Source organism: Rattus norvegicus, chromosome 4 (assembly GCF_036323735.1).
Source record: "Rattus norvegicus strain BN/NHsdMcwi chromosome 4, GRCr8, whole genome shotgun sequence".
NCBI classification, from domain to species: domain Eukaryota; kingdom Metazoa; phylum Chordata; class Mammalia; order Rodentia; family Muridae; genus Rattus; species Rattus norvegicus.
The window spans coordinates 116,774,760-116,797,047 of record NC_086022.1 but is presented as its reverse complement, the minus strand read 5'-3'; the positions used below and the strand labels follow the sequence as shown (position 1 = coordinate 116,797,047).

At 47.5% G+C, this 22,288-nt stretch overlaps 1 protein-coding gene and 1 long non-coding RNA gene across 2 annotated transcripts in view; both read left to right on the top strand.

Annotated features, from left to right (window-relative positions):
* Hk2 (hexokinase 2) overlaps nucleotides 1–4,790 on the top strand; it is a 49,018-nt gene extending 44,228 nt beyond the window's left edge. The window contains 5 exon segments of the mRNA NM_012735.2: nucleotides 70–169; nucleotides 261–444; nucleotides 1,544–1,699; nucleotides 2,281–2,514; nucleotides 3,963–4,790. Coding sequence (NP_036867.1) covers nucleotides 70–169; nucleotides 261–444; nucleotides 1,544–1,699; nucleotides 2,281–2,514; nucleotides 3,963–4,107 — 819 coding nt within the window. The 3' untranslated portion in view covers nucleotides 4,108–4,790.
* Nucleotides 4,791–10,148: 5,358 nt separating this feature from the next.
* LOC120102317 (uncharacterized) lies at nucleotides 10,149–21,924 on the top strand. The gene is made up of 3 exons (XR_005503657.2): nucleotides 10,149–11,234; nucleotides 13,484–17,026; nucleotides 18,669–21,924. It is a non-coding gene; the product is annotated as an uncharacterized LOC120102317 (long non-coding RNA).
* The last annotated feature ends 364 nt before the right edge of the window (nucleotides 21,925–22,288 follow it).

Below are 22,288 nucleotides of genomic sequence, written 5' to 3'. Positions count from 1 at the left end.
GTGTGTATATGTGTCTTGAAGTTTCTGACATTGGGATTTGCGGAGTAGACATCTTCTTCTTGCTATCAGGAGTTTGACCTGGATGTGGTTGCCGTGGTGAATGACACAGTTGGGACTATGATGACTTGTGGCTACGAAGACCCTCACTGTGAAGTTGGCCTTATTGTTGGTAAGGACGCTACCCTTCCCAGTTGGGGTTGCGTGGCTCTGGGTGGGTGGGAGGCTGGTGTTGAGCAGGACTGGTGGCCTCTGATTGACAGGCACCGGAAGCAACGCCTGCTACATGGAAGAGATGCGTAATGTGGAGCTGGTGGACGGAGAGGAGGGACGGATGTGTGTCAACATGGAGTGGGGAGCATTTGGGGACAATGGCTGCCTGGATGACTTGCGGACCGTGTTTGATGTTGCTGTGGATGAGCTTTCTCTCAACCCTGGCAAACAGAGGTAAGCAATCACCTGTGTTGGGAGCTAAGTCCCAGAACAGGGCCTCAACTGACCGGGCTCTCCATCTTCACGGTTTTCCTCAGAATGCCCGTTCTCCTGAGGAGACTGGTGGGGCTCTCCTTCAAAGAGGGTCTTCTTTCTCAAACATACTACAAGGTCTTGAGAGTGCGTTAGAAACTAGGTCTGAGACTGAGGAAAACCAGGTGGGAACTTGGCAACACAGACAGAAAGACAGACAGGCAGCTCCCAGTGTGAAGAAGCACTGTTGTGGCTCTGACAGGAAGGCAGGTTACTTAGCATCTGTCACCTCTCTTATGAAATGACAAGCATCCCCAATGTCGCAGAGCCTCATGTAGTGTAGGGGCTTGGAGCTGATCTGAGACCTCTTCCTGGTAGGAAGATGCTATCTCTACAGTGTCTGAATCAGTAGTCAAAGACCAAAGACCATGGTCCTTTAGAGCACACTTTACAGTCTATGATTAGTCTAGATTAGAGAAGACCCCAGATTGAAATCCCTCTTCGAGCCAGGCAGGTAGCATTAATGAAGGAAGAAGCAGGCTACAAAAGGAGGTAGGACAATGACAATGTCTTCAGTGCACCGTGGGGGCCTTGGCTTTGCAAAGAGGCATTGTGCATATTCCAAAGACCAGTCATGTCAGCGTCATGGTTGGTTCCAGAAGTGGCGGGGGGGGGGGGTGTCCTGCTGTTGTTGCCAGCAGTTACTTAAGGCCCAAGAGAAAACATGGAAGCCGTCCAGTGGAATTTAGGGTGAAGACTGACTCAGCTATTCTTCCTTGTTCCTGGAATTGGTCTTGGGTGTATGGTCCTTCCTTCCCTTCCCTTCCCTTCCCTTCCCTTCCCTTCCCTTCCCTTCCCTTCCCTTCCCTTCCCTTCCCTTCCCTTCCCTCCAAGCCTTGTGGGCCTCAGATGTCAGGTGGTGAGTTTTGCTCAACATTTGAGAAGATTCTTGGATGTCGCCCGAGTGACACCATGTTCCTTCCTCTCTGCCCCCACAAGAGGAGTTTTTCCACCCTCCCTTTTTTTCTGGTCTGGACTCATCTGCCCCCTTCTGACCTCTGTGGACAACGTCCCGTTGCAGGTTCGAGAAGATGATCAGCGGCATGTACTTGGGAGAGATTGTGCGCAACATTCTCATCGATTTCACGAAGCGGGGGCTGCTCTTCCGAGGCCGCATCTCAGAGCGCCTCAAGACAAGGGGAATCTTTGAAACTAAGTTCCTGTCTCAGATAGAGAGGTGAGGAGGAGAGGCTCGGGAGGAAGGTGGGGCCCGGTCCTCATTTTCTGTCCAGTGAATAGACAGGCTAAAGGGTTTCCGAAGCTCATATGAAGTCAAGATATAGATGGCAGAGGTCTGCCTCCAGTGAGTTACCTTTCCTAACTGACACTTACCTATGCTGAACGTGGAAAGAGACCGAGAATGAGATTTGGTGAGCTTTAGTATCAGGGCTAGAGTGAGTGTAAGATGTGGGTTTTTCTTTGTTTTCAGTATAGTTTGGTTTTGGCTTTCTTGAGGCAGATCTTACTAAGTAAGGTTGCCCTTGAGTTGGTTTCAGTCTTGTTTGCACCTCCTGACTGCTGAGATTACAGGTGTGGCTCTCCATCAGGCTGTAGTAACAATGCCCACCTTGAGTGCAAAGTAGAATGTAGGGTCACTTGTTTGTAGCTCTGTCACCTTCAGGGAGAGCGAGTGAATGAGTTCAGAGCTGGACCGACCACCCCCCCCCCCCCCCCCCCGTATCAGGGGGCCTTAGGGAAACGCAGGGCACCAAGCCTTTCTGTGCATCATTAACTCTGCATTGTCTGTCTCCCACGCAGCGACTGCCTAGCCCTGCTACAGGTTCGTGCCATCCTGCGCCACCTAGGGCTGGAGAGCACGTGCGATGACAGCATCATCGTGAAGGAGGTGTGCACTGTGGTTGCCCGGCGCGCTGCACAGCTCTGTGGCGCAGGCATGGCCGCCGTAGTGGACAAGATAAGAGAGAACCGTGGGCTGGACAACCTCAAAGTGACAGTGGGCGTGGACGGGACTCTGTATAAGCTTCATCCTCAGTGAGTGCCTGACCTCGGGGGTGAAGAGGGCTGCCCTGTCTTCCTTCTCTTCGTGCATTTCTCTTCTCCACCTCCTCTCAGCCGCTCCAAAGAGGGTTTCGTGCTTAGTTTGCAGATTAATGGTGGTGACCCTTTTGTTGGTCTGAGAGCCTGCATGTGGGTGTAGCTGGCTAAATTCCAAGGCTGGTTCGCAACTTTTTTTGATTTTGAGCCAGGGTAGCCTTGAATTCATTATGTAGTTGAGGCTAGCCTCTAATTCCTCCTAGCCCTCTGTCTCTTGGGGTGGAACGACGGGAGTTCACTACTACCAGAGATTGTATTTCCCAGTGATCACTGCTATTTCTGTATTGACGTGATGTCTAATCATTTTGATTGAGATTTTGGCTGTTAGGATGCACTGGGAATAATCTGGTAGACTTTGTGATTCAAGCAAGATTTTTTTCTGTGATTGAAGGATTGTCCACTCAGTGCTTGTGTTACTAAAGGCTTTGTAAGAGCACAGCCACTCCCATCCCCTGTCTATGTGCTGACAGAGTACATATTTTTTGCTGAGATGGCAGAGTAGCCATGAGAGGGCACACGGCCCACTGCACTGGAACATGTATGAGTGTCTCTGTGGGGTATTACATTAGAGCAAGGGTACCCTTGCAGGCCGATTGCCTGGCACCGGAGTTACAGGCAATCATGAGCAGCCTGACCTGGTCAAGCGATCAAACTTGGCTCCTGAAAGACCAATAGATGCTCTTAATCACAGAGCCATTGCTCTAGCCCTTAATTTACCTTTAAAAGTTAGTTTAATTTATATATGGGCTAGAGGTGGGAGGCATGGGGAAGGTATGTACATGGGTGCAGTGCCTACGGGGTCCAGAAGATGGCTCTGGATTCCTTGAAGCTGGAGTTACAGGGCATTGTGAACACCATTTGGGTGCTGGGAACTGAATCTTGGTCCCCATGCAAGGGTTCTCGTACTCAGTGCTGATCTATCTCTCTCACCCCTTGCTTTGTCTTTAAGCTAGAGTCTCTTTAAATCCCATGCTGGCCTTTGAGACATAGCCTATCTTTGCTGTGTAGCCAAGGGTAACCATGGGCTTTTGACTCCCTTCTTGTTTGCTGGGATTACAGACATGGGCTACGGTGCTCAGTCGATGCTGGGGGTGGAACCCTTATGTTGCTAGGCAAATACTATCAACTGAGATACAGGATCAACTGATATGTTTTGAAGAAGTTTATCTGCATCTCAAGACATTTGTGCCAAAAACTTGAGCCTTCTACTCTTGTGGTTGGCCACTGTGGTCTAAGACTTGACGTGGCCCTAGCCCCTGCAAGCCTGTCTACGGTACCGAGTACAAAGTAAATGTTAGTTTGTAGGTGCCTTGCCTCACTTCTCATTCCTCTTTCCAGCTTCCCTTGACACCAATCAGTCACATCCCCCTTTTCTCCTTCTCCAGCTTTGCCAAGGTCATGCATGAGACGGTGAGAGATCTGGCTCCGAAATGTGACGTGTCCTTCCTGGAATCCGAGGACGGCAGTGGGAAGGGAGCAGCTCTCATCACTGCCGTGGCCTGCCGCATCCGGGAGGCTGGGCAGAGATAGAAGCTTGGGGACCAGACGGGGCTTCTCTGCTTCCTCACTTCCCCGTTTTAAATTATGAGAAGATGGACCCCTTGGCAGAGAGGACCCTGTGAGACTGGGACTTTTGTCTCTGTATATTCACTGTAGAGTTTGGTACCCAATCCTTGGCCTTCCTGAGAATCTGAAGTAAGGAGTTGTTCGCAGTTCCTGCTGGTCACCTCCTGGGATGGTCCTCCCCCACTCTACTTCCTGTACAATCCTATGGGATGGGGACAGTCTTGAGAAAATGGTTGCCTCAGCTTGGAGCTGAACCTGACATTTGTAGGTGGAGAACATCTTGAAATGTCGATGCTTCTCTCATCAGAGGTAGATGTTGGGTGGGAGGGAGGAGGAGAGATAGGACGTCCCCTGCCCTACGTGGCTGTCCCTCTTCAACTCAACCCATAAGCATCACCCTGCCGGTTCTAAAACATTTGCTGTCCTGGGATAGAGGAATCTGAACCAAAGCTAGAGTGGACGTCTTCTTCAAGTGTTTGTGGCTTTACCTCACATGGCTGAATGTGTCATCCACGAGCTACAGACCTTGGGGACAGGAGTGGCTTTGGTCGCTTTTTAGTTTTTTGTTTTGTTTTGTTTTTTTCTTTTTTAATTTATGTTTGAAATTTACTTAGTTTAAAGCAGGTCCTCTCCATTGTGTAATGGTTAATTTTGTAAGTAATGTATTTATGTGTTCCTTTGTTCTGTATATAGCTGGCCAGGGTCTCCTGACTCGGCCTCATGAGTAGATCATTGTAGTTCTGGATATGAGACACTGACTGGCTCTAGAAATACCTCATTCACCCGTGGGAAGAGGAGATAGGTAGAACCTCTTAGTGGGTTATTGGCAGAGCGCCAACCTCCTGGCTTCACCTTCCTCCGGGGTCTGTGAGGTGTATGCAAGGCAGGAAGGGAGACTGAGGCTGGTCCCCTGGGGGAAGGGAGCCATAGATAGCAGCTGGCTGCTCCGTCCAGGTGCTTTCCTGACTGGTCTCACCCAGGATGTTAGCCAAAGAAAACCAAAGGGTTTGTTCTCACTGTGTAGAGGGCTCAGTTTGTAGGTCAGTCAGTGTTTTAAGACGGTTTGACAAATAAAAGGAAGCCACCAAACACTGTTTTTAAAGTCATCTGATTGTTGGAGCAGACCATACAAAGCATTGAGAGAATTCAACCAAGCCTCAGGGATGTCTCGGGGGTGTTGGTGCATTTGCCCTCCTAGCAGATCCCACCTCCGGTTTGTCTTGTGTTTTACACGAGACGTTCGATGTCTGTCTGCTTCCTCAGACTGAGCCACACCGAGCTGCCGACTCTCCTTTTTATACATGTTATTTATTCCGGACTGTTCGAGGAACGGGAGGACGTCAATGCCCTGTTCTCTGCTCTCTGAGTACGGTTCGCTCTGAATCCGAAAGTTCACCTCTCCCTTCAAAATATTAAATTGACCACCAACATTAAACCTGGATAGGATGTAATAAAGAAGGAATAGCCTTGCAACACTAAAACAGAGATAACATAAAGACCAAAAGAAAACTCAACCTTGTAGCCCCTAAGTTTTGAACATCTTTCAAATGTGTGCTGAGCAGAGCCTGGTTACATCCGAACAAGCTCCCTGGGATGCCCAGAGGGAAGGTCGAATGTTGATTTGTTCCAGGCTGGCACTGCCTATCTGGTGTAGCTCCCTCAACCTGCAGTAACCGAAACAGACCTGAAAACCAAAGCCATCTATAGATGTGTACACCACTAGAGGGTAGCCACGGAGTGCAGATGGATTCTGACTAAAGTTTTCAATCTTGAATTTAAAACTTTTAAAATCAAGCACCACCTAGGAAGGGACACTTTTTTTTCTTTTTTTAAAGGTGAAGGTGTGTGTGTGTGTGTGTGTGTGTGTGTGTGTGTGTGTGTGTGTGTGTGTGTGTGTGTAGCTTTTTAAGGAAGTTGGCTTTCAATCCAGAGCATGAGACAGTGTGCTGTGTTCCTAGCACTAGGTTGACAGCCCTCTGCTAAGCTACTTTGTGGTATTCAATGACCTTTGACTCATCTCAAATCCCTGGGCACTCGGTTTTGTCACTATGTACAGTAGAGAACTAGTTGAAATTAACCATGTGATGTTAACTATTATTAATAAATTTTAACTTTTTTTTTTTTCAAAATATTCAGTGTGTGATTGGATCTTTAAAATGGGCAATCTTTGGGCAAATTAGAACTTCCTGGTCAGTCTGATCAATCATTGATGGGACCAATGCATTTGGAGGGTTGTGCTATCTTTCAGTATCCATGGAGATGGGTTCTGGGATACTAAAGCCTGTGGGGGATCAGATCCTGTGATTACTTTCATTTGCTGTTATAAACGCCATGGATGAGCAGCAGGAAACGGATCAGATGCTGAGAGCAGGGGCTGATCCTCAAGCCAGAAACAGTAAAGACGGAGGAGGTGTCAGTTCTTAAATGCTCTGCCCCCAGTGCCACACCTCCTCCAACAAAGCCACACCCCTGAGCCCTCCAAACAGCAACATTAATCAGGGACCAAACACTCACATGACTGAGAAAATGGGACATGTTGAGCATTGAACCCAGGGCCACCTTAGCGACCCTGCCACCGAACTGCACCCCAGTTTCAGATGGGGTCTTTCTCGTGTAGCCCAAGCTGGACCAGCTTTAACCTTCTACATGCTGGGGTTACAGGCACGTGCCACCACCCCTGGCCCCAGAGACTGGGTTCTCACTGGGTCACTCAGTGTAGCCTTGAACTCCCTATAGTCTGGTGTGCTCTAGACTCAGGTCTTGAGGTCTCCACCCTCCTGAGAAAGTGCATGGATAGACTTCCTTTTTTGAGACAGGTTCTCACTATATACCCCAGGATGACCTGCATCTTGCTATGTAGACCAGGCTGTCATAAACCTGGCAGTCCTGTTTTGAGAAGTGACAGGAGCAGAAGGACAGCCCAGGGCTGGGGAGGCTGGCTCAGGTGGGTCTGGTCTACAATCCTTACTCAAGTCCAGGCCAACAAGAGGTGGTGTCTGGGGAAAACAAAGTGGACAGCTGAGGAGTAACAGCTAGGCTCCCCCCCTTGACTTCCTCACATGCATCTGTGAGTGTGACTTTTCCAACCTTTGCATTTCTGAAAACATTACCTTAAAAATGTGACAGGATTGGCAAGATGGTTAAGTGCATAAAAGAAATTGATATCCAAGTCTGATTGATGATTGATCCCTGGAGGCCACTGCAGAAGGGGAGGACTAATCTCACAAGTTGTGCTGATTTACACACACACACACACACACAACCATTTTTATCCTTCCCTGAATCTGAGTCCATGATCAATCGGATTGCCTTTCTTGGTGCACACGTGGATCCTCCTTCCTCTCCCTCCCAGCCATGCTTTCTGAGCTCATCCTGTTGGCTGCATGAGAAGCAAACTTAAGTACTCTGAAGTGATTCTCCTGCCTCCACTTCTGGAGCCCTGGAATTCCAGGCATGTGCCACCACCCCCAGCTCACGTGCCTGTTGGGCTTTTCTGCCTCAAAGCAGATCCCCTCAGACTCCCCACTCTGGGCCTCTGAACTTTGCAGCTGGCTCATTCCTGTCTGCAACCTCAGCCATACTGCTCAGCACAGTGTGGGCACCTCTGTCCCCAGGTCACTTTGGCCTCTCATTCGTTACTTCCCGTGGATGGGGATGGGGCTCCTAAGTGGGCACAGACAACTCCCCGCAGACCCGATACTGAATCAGCAGGAATTTTTTAGTGTGATTTAGGGGACCTTTCCATCGGTGAGGCCCTCACTGTCCCTGATGGCACATGCTCACCACTTCCCAAGGCTGACTGCCGATTCCCCATCCGCCATCCCACCCGAGGAAAACTTAGTTCCTTCAAGCAAGAGGACTGTCTGCACTCAAGCTGCTTACAGCGTGGAAGCAGTTTCCCAGCCAGATCCCATCCAGCCGTCTCTTTGTTTTGTTTTCTTTAGCTGGGTCGCAGGTGCAGAAGGCGGAAACACAGGCACTCCGGTGCTCAGAGCATTTCCTAGGCTTCTCACAATCAGCTTTTGCCTTTCTGTTTTCTTATTTCCCTCTGAGCCGTTCCTCTTTTGTTCTTCCCTCGCAATCGGCAGTCCCAGCACTCTGCTTGACGCCACCTCATCATTTTTGTACGAGTCTGAATGAGGCATACATTGTTTCCTGTAGTCTCTGGTTTTCTTTATTTCCTGTTCTAAGGACAGATGAAATACAGGGCCTGAAAACTCCAGGCATGTGCTCTAAACAGTAGGTCTTTGGCCCTTTGTGATGTTTAATAAAAATGCAAAAACATAGTTGACTAAAGTCTTTCGTCTACCCTCTCAAAGCAGGGTTCTTTTATACATTTATATCTATCTATCTATTTGTGTACATGGGGAGGTCAGAAGAAAACCTAGAATCAGCTTCCTTCTTCCACCCTGTGGGTCCTGGGGTCAAATTCATGACCTTAGTTTCATAGGTAGGTGCCTCTACCCACTGAGCTCTCCTACTAGTCTGGCACATTTCAAGGCCCAGCAACATTGTTGTGTTTGTATCTATTTCATTACTTCTAGTAGCTACAAATGTTTCATGTTGCATATGTCCTGTCTGCTTGTTTGTTTTCTATGGGTGAACACCTGCCACTAACTCAACAATGGCTACACAGACACCATGGCTTTAGGCCCCCTGTAAAGGCTAATCTTGGTTGTCAACTCTGCTACATCTGGAACCAACTAGACCTCAAGATTCCAGACACTCCTGTGAGTGATTTTCTTCATGAGATTAGTTGAAGCAGGAAGCCCTACCTGATGCAGTCCACATAAAAGGCCTGGGCAGAAGGACGCTTTCCTTTCCGTCCCATTCTCACCAAGACGCCCATCTACGCTGTTGCTACAGCCAGGACTAAACTCATCTTTAAAATTCCAATGTAGACTGGAGATCAGCAGCTCTCCAGGAATCTCCCAGGACTCTAGCACAGACTGGAACTGCTGATGGATGTTCAGGGCAAAGAACTTCCCCATAAGAGGAATTTTTATAAAAGAAAAGATTCACCAGGGGCGTACATGTCCCTCTTATAGAGATCCCATTTCTGTCCAGTCCCACTCCAGAGATGCTAGAAGCTGAGCCAGGGCAATCCCAAAAGAAAAAAAGATGCGAAGGGAGGCAGAGCATCTCCAGCACTTTGCCCTAACCCAGATGTCTCTCAGATGTCTTTGTGATCACTTCTCTGAGCATCCACTCAAGACTGCACTATGGCTAATGGGTCACTCGTGTGCTGCACTAGGCTCCCTTGATGACAGGCTGACCCTGTCCAGATTGAGCAGCAACCCACATTGTTAACCTGCTAACTAATGGTACATTGGGAATGTGCGCGCACGTGTGTGTGTGTGTGTGTGTGTGTGTGTCGCACACGTGCAAGAGAGAGAGAGAGAGAGAGAGAGAGAGAGAGACTGTCTGTATTTGTATACCATGTGTATGCAGGTGCTCAGAGGCCTCCCTGAATCTGGAGTTAGAGGTGGTTATGAGCTGTCCTTTGTGGGTGCTGAAAATTGAACTCATGTCTTCTGTAAGAGCAGCAAGTATTCTTAACCACTGCGCTATCTCTCTGACCCCATGAATCTATCATTTTTATTTACTAACTCAGTCAAATATATTCTAGGGGCAAAATCACTCCAGGTCAAGAACTGCCATTGCAGAGAAATATTACACATTTGAAATTGATTTTAAAACTGTTGGGTCATGGGTTGTGTTGACACAGTCACCCTGTATCTCAGGCTGGCCTGGAGCTCAGGATGTTACAGCTTAGCCTCACAGCCATCTTCCTGCCTCAGACTCCAGCCACTATGCCTTGGGCACCTTTATTATTGCAGTAGTAGTTTGTTCTGTTGGGTTTTGCATGTGTAGGTGGTCACAGTTCTACAGCGAGTGTACGTTTTAACTTTTAAATCATTAAACCTACCCTTTTGCAAGGTGGTGGTGTACACACCTTCAATGTCTGCACTGGAGGGGGAGGGGCAGGGGCATGGGCAGGGGCAGGGGCAGGGGCAGGCAGATCTCTGAGTTTGAACCCAGCTTTGTCTACAAAGTGAGTTTCAAGATGGCCCAGGCTACTTAATAAGGCCCTGGCTCAAATCAAACACACAATGAAACAAAAACAAAACAGAAAAACAAACAAAAACAAAAACAAAAAACCTTATTTTTTCCCACTTAGCTTACCACGTTTACTGGGGACTTTAGTGCTAGATCGGATGGAAGTGGTAATAAGACGTTTTGTCTCATTACTAATCTTGAGGGGAATATCAGCTGAGCCAGGCACGGTGGCTCAGGTGTTTAATGCCAGCATTCTGGAGGTTGAAACAGGAGAAGTATTGTGAGTTTGAAGGTAGGCTGGGCTGGTTTGACTCCTTCCTAAAAAAAAAAAAAAAAAAAAAAATGGAATTTCTTTTTTAGATTTATATTTTATCATTTTTAAAAAAGATTTATTTATTTATATGAGTACATTGTAGCTGTTCAGACACACCAGAAGAGGGCATTGGATCCCATTACAGATGGTTGTGAGCCACCATGTGGTTGCTGAGACTTGAACTCAGGACCTCTGGAAGAGCAGTTAGTGCTCTTAACTGCTGAGCCATCTCTCCAGCCCATACCTTACCATTTTTAAATATATGTGTGTCTGTGTGGTCATTTTTAATTTTATGTATGTATAAGTGTGTTTTAATTTTATGTATGTGTGTATGTATATATGTATGTGTATATGCGTGTGTCCCTAAAGGCCAGAAGAGGGTGATGAATGTCCCAGAGTACAGGGTACTGGAGCACCCAGACTTTCCTTCTTACGGTTCTGGTGGGAAAACCAAGGTCAAAGTGCTGTTTAGCTCTGGTGTCTGGCGGAGGCTCACTTCCAGATTCGCACCCAGTGTCTTCTCTTCTCCTTATGTCTTTCAGTCTCTTCAAGGGGATTGAACTAACCACCTTCCAAAGGTCCACCTCCTACCTCCAGTTAGGAGTTAGGATTCAATGTATGAATTTGGAGCAGGGCTGGGAAGAGGCACACATTCAGTCTACAGCATCTGGTGTTGTTGAATTTTTAGCCAAAGTCTCTCCAGAGCTGCTGGATTTTGGTAAATGACTTCTCTGTACTTACTGCAATGATTCATGGTCTTCCTCCTTACTCTCCATGACTGTGCATAACCTTACCTCCTGTGAACCGTCCTTTCATTGGTTGGGAAACCACAATTGATTCTTACCACACTGTCAGAGCAGATCCTGTCTGTCATGGAGTTACTCCCTCTAGAGAACTGCTGCTCAAGGTCCAGAGCCCCCACCAGTGTCTAAGTGTCCACTCACTTCAAAATCCTTGAAAAGCCTTGACTGGGTCAGCACCCAGTGGGGCTTCCTCCTTGTCTAGGCCAGCACCCAGTGGGGCTTCCTCCTTGTCTGGGTCAGCACCCAGGGGGGCTTCCTCCTTGAATGGGTCAGTGCTCGGTGGGGCTTCCTGGTGGTCTCTTATCTCTCATGCCCTCTGGTCCCCTCCAGCTCCTCTCTGAGGAAATTGGATTGTTTGCCTAGAGTTGCTCTGGGTGACATCTCTAGTGACATTTTCTGCTCTCCTGCCTCCTGCTTTTTTTCATAAGTCGGTACTCAAGTCTGGAGTCTTGATCAGGTTTTGGCTGATATTCGAACAAATGTCTTTCCCTGAGGAAGGATGTTTCCATTATTACTCTTCATCTGTGCTGTCTGTAGTTGTTTCTCCCATTTTATGGTATGCTAGCCCCGATTTCTTTCTCTCCTCCATTCTCTGCCAGTCCTGCCAGAATATTATCGCATTAATTGTTTTTTATAAAACCGGTTTTTCATTGTTATTTTTTGTTTTCCTTTTCTTTCTCCATTTCATTGTTTTTAAAAATAAGTTACTATATTATTATTGTTATTCAGGGTTTTTCTGTGTAGCCCTGCCTGTCCTGGAGCTCAGAGATTCCTGTGCTTCCTGAGTGTTGGGATTAAAGGCGAGTGCCACCACCAGCCGGCTTGTTTATTACGTTTATTTTTTCCTTCCTGGTGTTTTGCTTCTTTGCTTGTTCTTGTCTTACCTTCTGCAACTCACGCTGAGAGCTCTCTCTGAAGTCGCAAACCCCCTGCTCTCTGTTGCTCCACGGTTCAGCAATTCGCATTCACTCCCATCCTGCTGCATATGCAGCCATTTTGTGGTTGTGCTAAACACACAACAATTTATAACTCGGTGTTTCCTCCTCCTTCCTTGTCTTCCTTTCTTAAATTTAATACTCTCCCACTTTGTTTCCGACAGAAGGTTCCATTAAACTAGTTTGCTATGCATTTCTCATTCTTTGGCATTTGTTCTGGGGAAATGATCCACACTGGTCTTCAGGAACTGATCAGGCGCTCTTTTGTAGCTTGGTACATGGGATGCATTGCAAACCTTTTAAAAAAAGATTTATTTGTGTGTGTGTGTGTGTGTGTGTGTGTGTGTGTGTGTGTGTGTGCACTGACATTAGAGTCCAAAAGAGACCATTTGTTTCCCTGAGCAATTGTGATCTGCCCAAGGTGATGCTGGAAAGCAAACCCAGGTCCGCTGGGAGGGCAGACAGTGCTCTTAACTGCTGAATCCTCTCCAGTCCCCACTGTGCAGTCCTTCTGTGTGTACTTGAAGGCCACCATGGGCACAGCGTTAGAGAAAGAGGGAAGGACAAGGCCCGAGACAGCGGCTGTACTCTGAACTGTTAACAAGTTATTTCTCAGTTTCTTAATTCTGGAATTCCAGATAACGTATGGCATTTTTTTTCCTTTTATTGAAATAGATAACTTTCTCAGCTAACATATCCTGATTGCCATTTCTCCTCCCTCTAATCCCGATTCCTCCCCACATCCCCTCCCATCCCAATCTGCTTCCTTTCCGTCTTTCATTAGGAAAAAAAAAAAAGACTTCTGAGAGATAATAACAAAATATAAGAAAATAAAATATAACATGATAAAAAACTTTTTGCATTATTTTTGGTGGTAGTAGTGCTTCATTGCATGTGTTTGTGTGTGGTGTGCATGTGAGTGGGCTCACATGTGTGTGCAAGGGTGTTTGTGCAGGTACTTACTGAGGTACTGAATTGATATTGGGGTATCTTTCTGATGTTGGGAATGTCTGGTCTGAGATGGGGTTTTCCTGTGAACCTGAAGTTCACTGGGTCAGCTAAGCTGGCTGACCAGCTCCTGGAATCCTCCTGTCTCTACTCCCCAACACTGAAGTTACAGATATCTGCCACGGTGCCTGGCTTTTATGGGTGCTGGGGATTTGAACTCAGGCCTTCATGTTTGCACATCGAGTACTTTACTCACTGGGCCATCTCCCTATCCCTGACAGGAGTTGTCTTCACTTACCTATGTCTGCAAACGTTCTTGAGAACTTTGGAAGGGAATGGACCAGGCTGCCAGAACTTCACAGTTTCTGCTGGATCAGACGGCTGCTGTGGATTTGTGTTTGGTGTTTGCTGTTGGATTGGACTGCTGGTATCCTGACGAAGAGTGAAATCGCCCCCAAGGAACTACTTCTAAAGAGGTCCATGACCCCCTTTTCCTATAAACCTTCTTTCCCCTATCTTTGGTCTGTGGGCTAGAAGGGAGGTTGAAGCATTCTAGAACTTAAATAAAGTAGGTTTAGAAAAATCTAAGCTTACAGCTGGCTTAGTCCATTTCTGCTATTGTGATTAAATACCAGAGTCAAGATACCTTATATAGAGAAAAGGTTCATTTAAGCACACAGTTCTGGCAGCTAGATAGACCACACCTGCCAAGGGGCTCTGCTGGGTCATGGCATGGGGATGTCATCATATAGCAGGAGCTTGTACAAAGGATAAGGTGGAAAAAGAAGTGAGGGGCTGGGAGAAGCTCACATGCCCTTTTTCTGCCAGTCCACTAATCCCTGCTAGGAGGGGTGCTTCCTCAGTTACCTAATCCCCTCTCTTAAAGCTCCTCCATTTTTCTGGGTCATTTCACTGGGGGCCAAGCCTTCTGACACATGACTGACTGTTAACCATTTCCAAAGTGCAGTATGTGCTTTTCTGAGACCGCTATTCTGTGCTATAAAACCCAGGGTATTTGAGAGACCTAGCTTGAGTATCCTCCCTTCTGCTATTTGTAAAGTCCATCTGCTGCTGGAGTACTTACCTGAAAATCAGGGAATTCTGGGATGTGTGCCAGCGGGCCAGACTGCTCACAAAGCTGGTTTCAGGTGCAGTTTGTGTTGCCTCCCAAGCAGATGGGGAACGAGACTCCCCCACCCTCCTTGTGTGTTCAGGAACAATGCCTCTCCTGCCTCGTTGAGCACTATCCACAGCTCTCACCTCACACTCTGCTCTCCAGGCTGAGAGCCCATTTCCAGTGGAAGCAGGCAAGAAACACACCAGAGTGTGGAAATAAATAGAAAATCTGAATCCCCAGCGGCTTCTGGACTTCGGGTCCTCTGAGGGACAAACATCTATTGTGTTTTATTAAATGTTTTCTGTCTTAATAAGCACTGGGAAATGCCAGAACCATCTGCACTCCCTGCTAACCCTGGGGACTTGGGAAGGCAGGCACTCGAGGCCTCTGAATAGTTCTGTTTCCCTACTGCTCAGTGGTGCTCGAAATGGCTTTGCCCTGAGGCTGCGGACTTGCCCTAGGAGACCAGCATGTGTTCTACTGTGCATAGCCCTACTTCTAGCGGGACCAGATGACTCCTTTCTTAGCAGTGGGCTGCATATTTCTAAGCCCCAGCGTTGTCTGTAGGGCATATGCCCATGGATCTTAGAATGAAAGTTTGAGAAGGGGCGCATGGTTTATTCGGTGTATGTACCATACAGAAGATGAGTGTGACGTTCCCGCACAAACAATTGGATGCAAGGAATGTGACAGTGAAGAGATCTGGTTGAATCTAGTTTTGAGGCTTTCTTCATCAACACATCCCTCATGATGGAGCAGGTAGGCCGCCCTGCTGGACTCTCTAGTTCAGAGCCTATTAAGGCCCCCACCACCTTTCCAAGGCTAGATGTTAGAGACCTCCCCATGCCAGCCATCTTTTGTGCCCACCCCATCCTCTCTGGCTCATTAGGAGTTGGTGCCCACCCCGTCTGTAGCCGTTGGCCCAGAGATTTGGAGAGATGGCGCCTTGCAGGTGGCCCTCAACACTGCCTAGGGCAAATTCCCCTCTCTGTGCCCCGCAGTTGCTCTGACTCAGAGGCTCCCTCCGGTGGCCTCTGGTGGACACTGCACCACTGTCCCTGGTTCCTGACAGCCCCTGTCGCTGAGAAGACAGGACGTTCTAGTCTTCGATACTACTAGATCCTTTTCTTTTAGATTCCTAGAATAAATATATCCGTTTAAAGCCATGTGTGTTTCCTACGGTTAGACAATTTTTTGAAGGGAAGAGGAACAAAAAAGAAGGAAAATGGAGAAGAGAAGAACTGAAAAGTAGGAAGGTGGGCAGGGAGGAAAGATAAAAGTTGCTAAGATGGCTGACATTTTTCTAGAGCAGTGGTTCTCAGCCTTCCTAATGCTGTGACCCTTTAATTCAGTTCCTCATTTCCATTGCTACTTCATAACTATAATTTCGATAATTTTCTGTATTGTTATGTAAATATTCGTACTCTCAGGCAACCACGGTGAAAGGGTCATTCTACCCCAAAAGGGATTGTGACCTAGAAGCTGAGAACCATTGTTTCAGGGGAGGGACAGGGACCAGTGTGCTGGTGGGTGTGTCCAGTCTATACCTGCTGGGCTCTCCTGTCACATTGTGTAAGGGGACTCTCAGTGCTCTGTGCCACCTGCTCAGGTTTGGGGATTGTTCCCAAAGTTAAACAAAGAGTTGAACTCCCACTGGAGGGGACCAACATCCAACCAAAAGCCACAAAGACTCACCCAGGTGAATACAGGCATTCAGTGTGGCAGAAAGCAAAGAGTGGAAACATCCCTTGGGAAAGATGGGGTCTTCAGAGTTGGCAGGCTGTCTGGTGGACTCCAGGCTGCTCGTGCATAGGGCCCCTGGAGTCTCTCCTCTTTTGATCCCTCTTTACTTCCCCAAGTCCCTTCTCCCATGACTCCATCTCCTAGGATGGGGTGGTTCTTGGTTCAGGAAGATAGATGAGCCCAGTGAGGTTTCATCCCAGCTACAGGGTCCAGCTGCTGTGAAAGAATGTCATTGTTCACTTCAACCTCTTTCCTGGCTGCCTGTCCCTGTATCTCTTTGCACTTCTGTATAGATGACTCTCTAAAGTCCTAATCTAGTGGTAAAGGTGAAAGACACACAAGCCTGAGGATCAGAGTTCAAATCCCCATCACCCGTTCTAAAAGCTGGATAATCCAAACCAACGTCCCAGCACAGGAGATGTGGGGAAAATAAGCCAGGCTCACAGCTTGTTGGCTAAACAGTCTAGCTCAGTTAGTGAACTCCACTTCAGTGAACAACCTTGCATAAAAAAACTAAGACGGAGATCAGTGGAGGAGGATACTTGACATTAATCTCTGACCCCACAGGCCCACATGTGGCCATGTGTGAACGCACCCAGAGTTCTGGTCTACCTTAGAAGGAGCTCATGCTATAAAGAGAAGTCCAGGTAAGTTGTCCATCTGACTGGAAAGCAGTCATCTTGTAGGATGACTGGAAAACAGTCTTGTCTGTCTCTGTCTCAGCCCTGCTGTAGGAGAAGAGGCCAGGCTGGCTGGGCCAGGCATCTTACCTACTGCAGTGTTTCTGAGCACTTGTTTTCTGGTATGCCCATTTCTCTTATGTCTCTCTCTGGCTCTCGGGAATGGACATTCCTGCCTATGGTCCAGGGCTTGACTGTGGACTGAATGAAACAGGCTTTGTGGAAGATAAGGAGGTGATCCATTACTAGCGCAGTCTGGGACAATATCTGCAATGTCTGGCCAGGTGAGTGAAACCAGAGATCCAAACCACCCTTTGAAGGCACATGAGAGGTCTCTGGGCCCCGGCTGTCCCGGAAGTAGTTATCCGTATTTGGTCAGAAGGCCTGTCCAAACAGTTGAGCCCAGGCTTCAGACCACTGGGGCCAGTGCCTGGCCCTGCTTAGCATCCCCAGGAAACCCAAAGGTCTCTTCTTTCTTACAGCATAGGTATCCTCAGATTGAGCTGTAGGTTTTTTTCCTTCATCCAGTGTCTCATGTAGCCCAGGATGGCCTTAAACTTATAGTACAGCTGAGGTTAATCTTGAACTCATGATCCTTCTACATTTCCCTCTTGAGTCCCAGGATTATAAGCATGTATAACTGTGTCTCTTTTATGTGGTGCTGGGGATTGAACCCAGGGTTTCTTGCTTGCTAGGCAAGGGCTCTGCCCCCTGAGCCACATCACCACCTCTGCTGTGTTTTCTTCCCTGATCTCACCACACACTCTGCTTCCCTCAGCCTTCCCCTAGAATGCCACAAACAAATCAGTCCAGAAGTCCACCCTGCTATGGTATAGCTCTATAATGACCCCCAAAGGCTTGTTGAATAAAGATACAGCTCTCACATCACAGGAAATAAGACATGGTTTATTCTTGAGTCAAACAGGAATGACCATGGCCTGGGACCATGGATTCAGGTTTCCCCAGAAGAATGTATACTTCCCCATGTGGAAGTGGTTTCATGAAGTTTTAATAGTCATAGAGAGAAGAAAGTGATATACCAAGGCAGTTCTCCAATACATTGGTAGAAATACCAGGTAGGCTAGGGTATTAATTACTTTGTTGTTGTTGGTATGATCAAAAGCCTGAGAAGCAGCTTCAGGGAGAGGGTGAGGGCAGGACCTCAAGCAGGAACTCAAGGCAGAAGCTGTGGGGGAACACTCCTTGCCAGCTTGCTCATGGGCTCTGGTTCAGCCAGCTTTCCTATATAGCCCAGTACCACATGCTTAGGGAATGGTGCTGCCCACAGTGGACTGGGCCTTCCTATATCAATTGACAATAGAGATGACCCCACATACATGCACCAGCAGATGGGGGCCAAGTGCTAAAACACATGAGTGTGTATGTGTGTGTGTGTGTGTGTGTGTGTGTGTGTGTGTGTGTGTGTGTGTGATTTCACATTCAAATTATACCAGCGGGTTACAGAAAAGCGGGATGCTCTCTGGCATGGGTTACAGATGCTCTCTGATGGCATTCTTAGCATTTGGGGTGGGTAGAAGTTAGTAGTCTATTACATTATTCCAAAGACTCTTATCTGGTCACAAGAATGTTAGGTCAGATACAGAATGGTCATTGGGTTCTTATTAAATCTATCCCAAGATAATTTGGGTCAAGACCTGCAACATTCCGATTCTTTGCAAACATAGAGTTTTTTTTTTTTTCTAGTTAGTCAGTCATCAGTTTTATACAACTTTTAAAACGTGAGTGTGACTCTCTTCCTGCTCTGAGATCCTCAGTTCATGCTCGTGTGCTATAGGCTTGGTTACCTTGTGAAACTGCGAGGTGTAAGAAACCTTTCTTTCATTGAAATGAGTGTTTGTTCCAAGGTTGGAAACCTGACACCCATCCTCTCTACTTGATCCTCTCTCTTCTTTTTTTGCCGCAAAGCACCCATTCGTTCAGCAAACCTTGGCTAAGAAACTCTGAGGACTTCTGGTGAATGAAGTAGGTGCACTTCTGCCAGGCATCCTGGAGAAATGGAGATGAACACAAAGCAAACCATGGAACAGCTGGTGATCTGGTTTCCTGTCCATTGCTGTAACAACAGACTTGGCCACTTCGAGGTGGAAAGCTTGATCTCAGTCCACACCACTGAAGAAAGTCAGAGTGAGAACTCAAGCAGGAACCTGAAGGCAGACTGCTTGCTATTCACACAGCCAAGGAAGCAATCAAAGATGGTCCTGTCCAAAGAACCAACAGGCAACTGAAATGCCTGCAACTCCTCAATCCCCACTCCTGGCCTGCTAAAGATACCATGATGAGGTCCTAGATGAAGATAAGTTACAGGAGACCACATCATCACCACTCACCACGTGTGTTGAACCCCAAGAGTTTCTAATGATATTAAAATTAATCTTGTTATTAGCCTCTGTTGCAGAGTTACGGAGGTGGGGCTCATTATTCAGAAAACTGGCTGAGGTAGAGGGAAAGAGTAAACATTTATTTTGCCTTTGCAATGCGTACTCTGCTGAAGGGAGAGAAAACGGCAGACATGAGGCATTTGTCTAGAATGCAGTAACCCAACCAATGAGTGAAAGGGGGGAATGGAGTTTGCTGCTCACCACCATGATATCTGGCAGTCTTACTGAGGTGATGGGATCAGGCAGGGAGCAGAAAGAACCCTGAATTCAACAGAGATAAGCACACACGGTTTCCCCCTGACAAGAAGCTACACTCCCACCAAGAGACCAAAGACCAATTTGAGGATGATTTAGACAAGGGTGGGATGAGAGGAAGCCCCGGGACACATTCAGATAAATCTGAGGCTAGGGACACTTCAGGAGAAGAGTTTGTGTGGGTTTACAGTTCTTGAGAGATGAGAGCCCATCATAGTGGGGAGGTGCGACCCAAGGTTGCAGGCACAGAGACTGGAGCAGAGGCGGAAGTGCACATCTCGAATTGCAAGCACAAGGCAGAGAGAGCAACCCAGAAGTAGGCAAGGCTTTTTAACTCACAAAGCCTACCATACTCCTCCACCAAGGCCACACTTCCTACACTGATCCAAACATTGCTGTCAGATAAGGTTGGAGACTACAGAGGCATTTATCATGCAAACCAACATAGACTTCCTGGGCTGTGCAGTGGGTTTGAGGCCAGCCTGGGTTGAGACCCTGCTTCAAAATCCCAGACAACCAAGATTGTGTCACACCAAGAGGTAGGAGGGACTCATCCCTTCCTAAAGAACTATAGGTAGCTGTTGCTAGGAGAGGGAAAAGCATTTTTGTCAGTGGTAAGGTGCCCATGCTCCTGTGAGCAACCCTAAAGGAACTCATTGGCTTAAAAACAGATATGAAAGTAGGAAGGGGACCCTTATAAAAGGAAGGAGGATAATGGGGTGAGCATGATCAAAAACATGCTATTTACATGTATGAAAGGGAAAAATTGACATACGTATGAAGTGAAAACCTGACACATTACTGACTAAAATTTGAAGGTTCTCAAAACTGTAAAAGCAGGAAGAGGAGGCATCTAGGGACAGTGTCTCCAGGAAGTGAGAGGACAGAGAGGACAGAGTGGCACTCTGTGGATACACTGGCACCCGGGGACTGTGTGGCATCCATGTCAAGTGCTCTGCAGGGTTGGATGCCCTCATGCTGAGAGCTGGTGATGTACACGTAGGTTAGGTCACTGGTGACCGGGACCAGAAACATTTCAGGTAGACCAGGGAAGAACCCCCTAGAGGTAAGGTCTCTGGAAGACAGAGGAGAGAGGCTTCAAGTGTAGCTGAGTCTTTAAGGAAGCTTTGCAATGCTCAAAAAATGAGAAAGGAGGGTGAGGCCAATGGAGTTAGTTTTTCAAGATGGGAGAAAGTATTATGATGAGCCTCATGGGCGAGGTGGGGGGGGGGAAGAGTGGAAGGTGGGAGAGAGGGGAAGAAAGAACGAAACAATTGCTGACCAAATGTCCCAGCTCCCTAGCTTGTCATGAGAGAGGTTGAAGGACCAGGAAAAATTCAGACCCCCTAGCAAACAGAGTAGAGCAAAAAATGTAGGTTAGTTAGTTTAGTGACTCTGTTCCAGGAACTTGACTGACCATAGAACTGATGATTACACCAGCCGGTTCAGCAACTCTGTTCACTGACCATAAAGTTAGATTACAATCTTGAAAACAATCTTGAGAAACAGAAAGCCTTTCCTTGTGATTTTTCACTGGTATTCTTGACATTTTCCAATGATGCCATCCCTACCCCCTTGGGTTGTGGCTTCTTCCTTTAAATATCCCTTCTCCCAGCTACTCAGGGTAGAACTCTTCTACTCCTGCGTGGGATACAAGTCTCGATCCCAGTGCATTGGTTCCTATCAATAAACCTCATGTGATTACAGCAAGGACGGTCTCTTGTGAGTTCTTGGGGGGTCGCGTCATCCTGAGACTTGAGTGAGGGTCTCCCCACTTTGGGGGTCTTTCAAGGTCACTATGATCAGGTCAAGTCCCATAGTAGAAGCCTTGCTTCTCTTTAGCATTTGAGACACTGGTACAGCCTTGATGCTCACATGGCCATTCTGGGAGTAGCAAGGGGAATGGGATTAAGGCCCACTGAGTGTGGTACTCAAGCATCGTAAGTCACTTGGTAAGGGCCCATGGTAGCCTGGGACAGAGATCACTTTCTTGGGCAACTCTCACATGTTCTCAGCAAATTCCTCACCTCCTCTCACTGGATGGTCAGAAAGGCAATTCTGGTGCCACAGGAGTGTGTTTTCGTGGTTCCCAGCACCATCCCCATAGGGTGGGCTATCAGTGACAGAGATCAGAATGCTGGGCTGAGGCCAGGCACACAGACACATGCTATGCTGGCTGGAATGCATCCCAGGGCAGATGTGATGTGAACAGTGGATTGATGGCCTGATGTTCAGAAGAGAGGACAGGTAGAAAAGAATCATGAGAGTTGGTGGGACCACCAGAAAGTGAGTGCAACAGCTGTCAGGCACTGGAAGAGAACAAAGCCAACAGGTCACCTCCAAGGGGGGAGGCCCTTGACCTTTGTTTTGGTTCCTAAGTGCTTAGTGATGCAAAGAGAAGGTAGAGAGCAATTGTGACAGAACTGAAACTGGAAGTGTGCCTGAGGCTGAACAAGAGGGGAGAGTCGGTAGAAAGAACCCTTCAGAGGAGAGCTGAAGAGCTAAACAGAGAGAGGAAGGATAGGTTAAGGAGGTATTCACTATTGTGTGTATGCTCGTATGAGTGTGCATGGGTGTGTGTGTGTGTGTGTGTGTGTGTGTGTGTGTGTGTATGAGACATAGAGAGAGAGAGAGAGAGAGAACAAGCATGTGCTGTGCATGTGTATACATGCTCCTGTGTATTAAGTACCTGTGCACTTGAGTGAATGTGGAAGTCAGAGATGTTGGTTGTCTTTTCAGTTGCCATCACCTTACATTTGGAGACAGTGTTGATGATAATCATGGAGTCCATTCAGCTAGACTGGCTGGCCAGAGAACTCTAGGGACCCTCCTGTCTGTGCTGTCTCAGTCCTGGGATTATGAGCTTATGCTGCTGTGTGCACTTTTTTATGT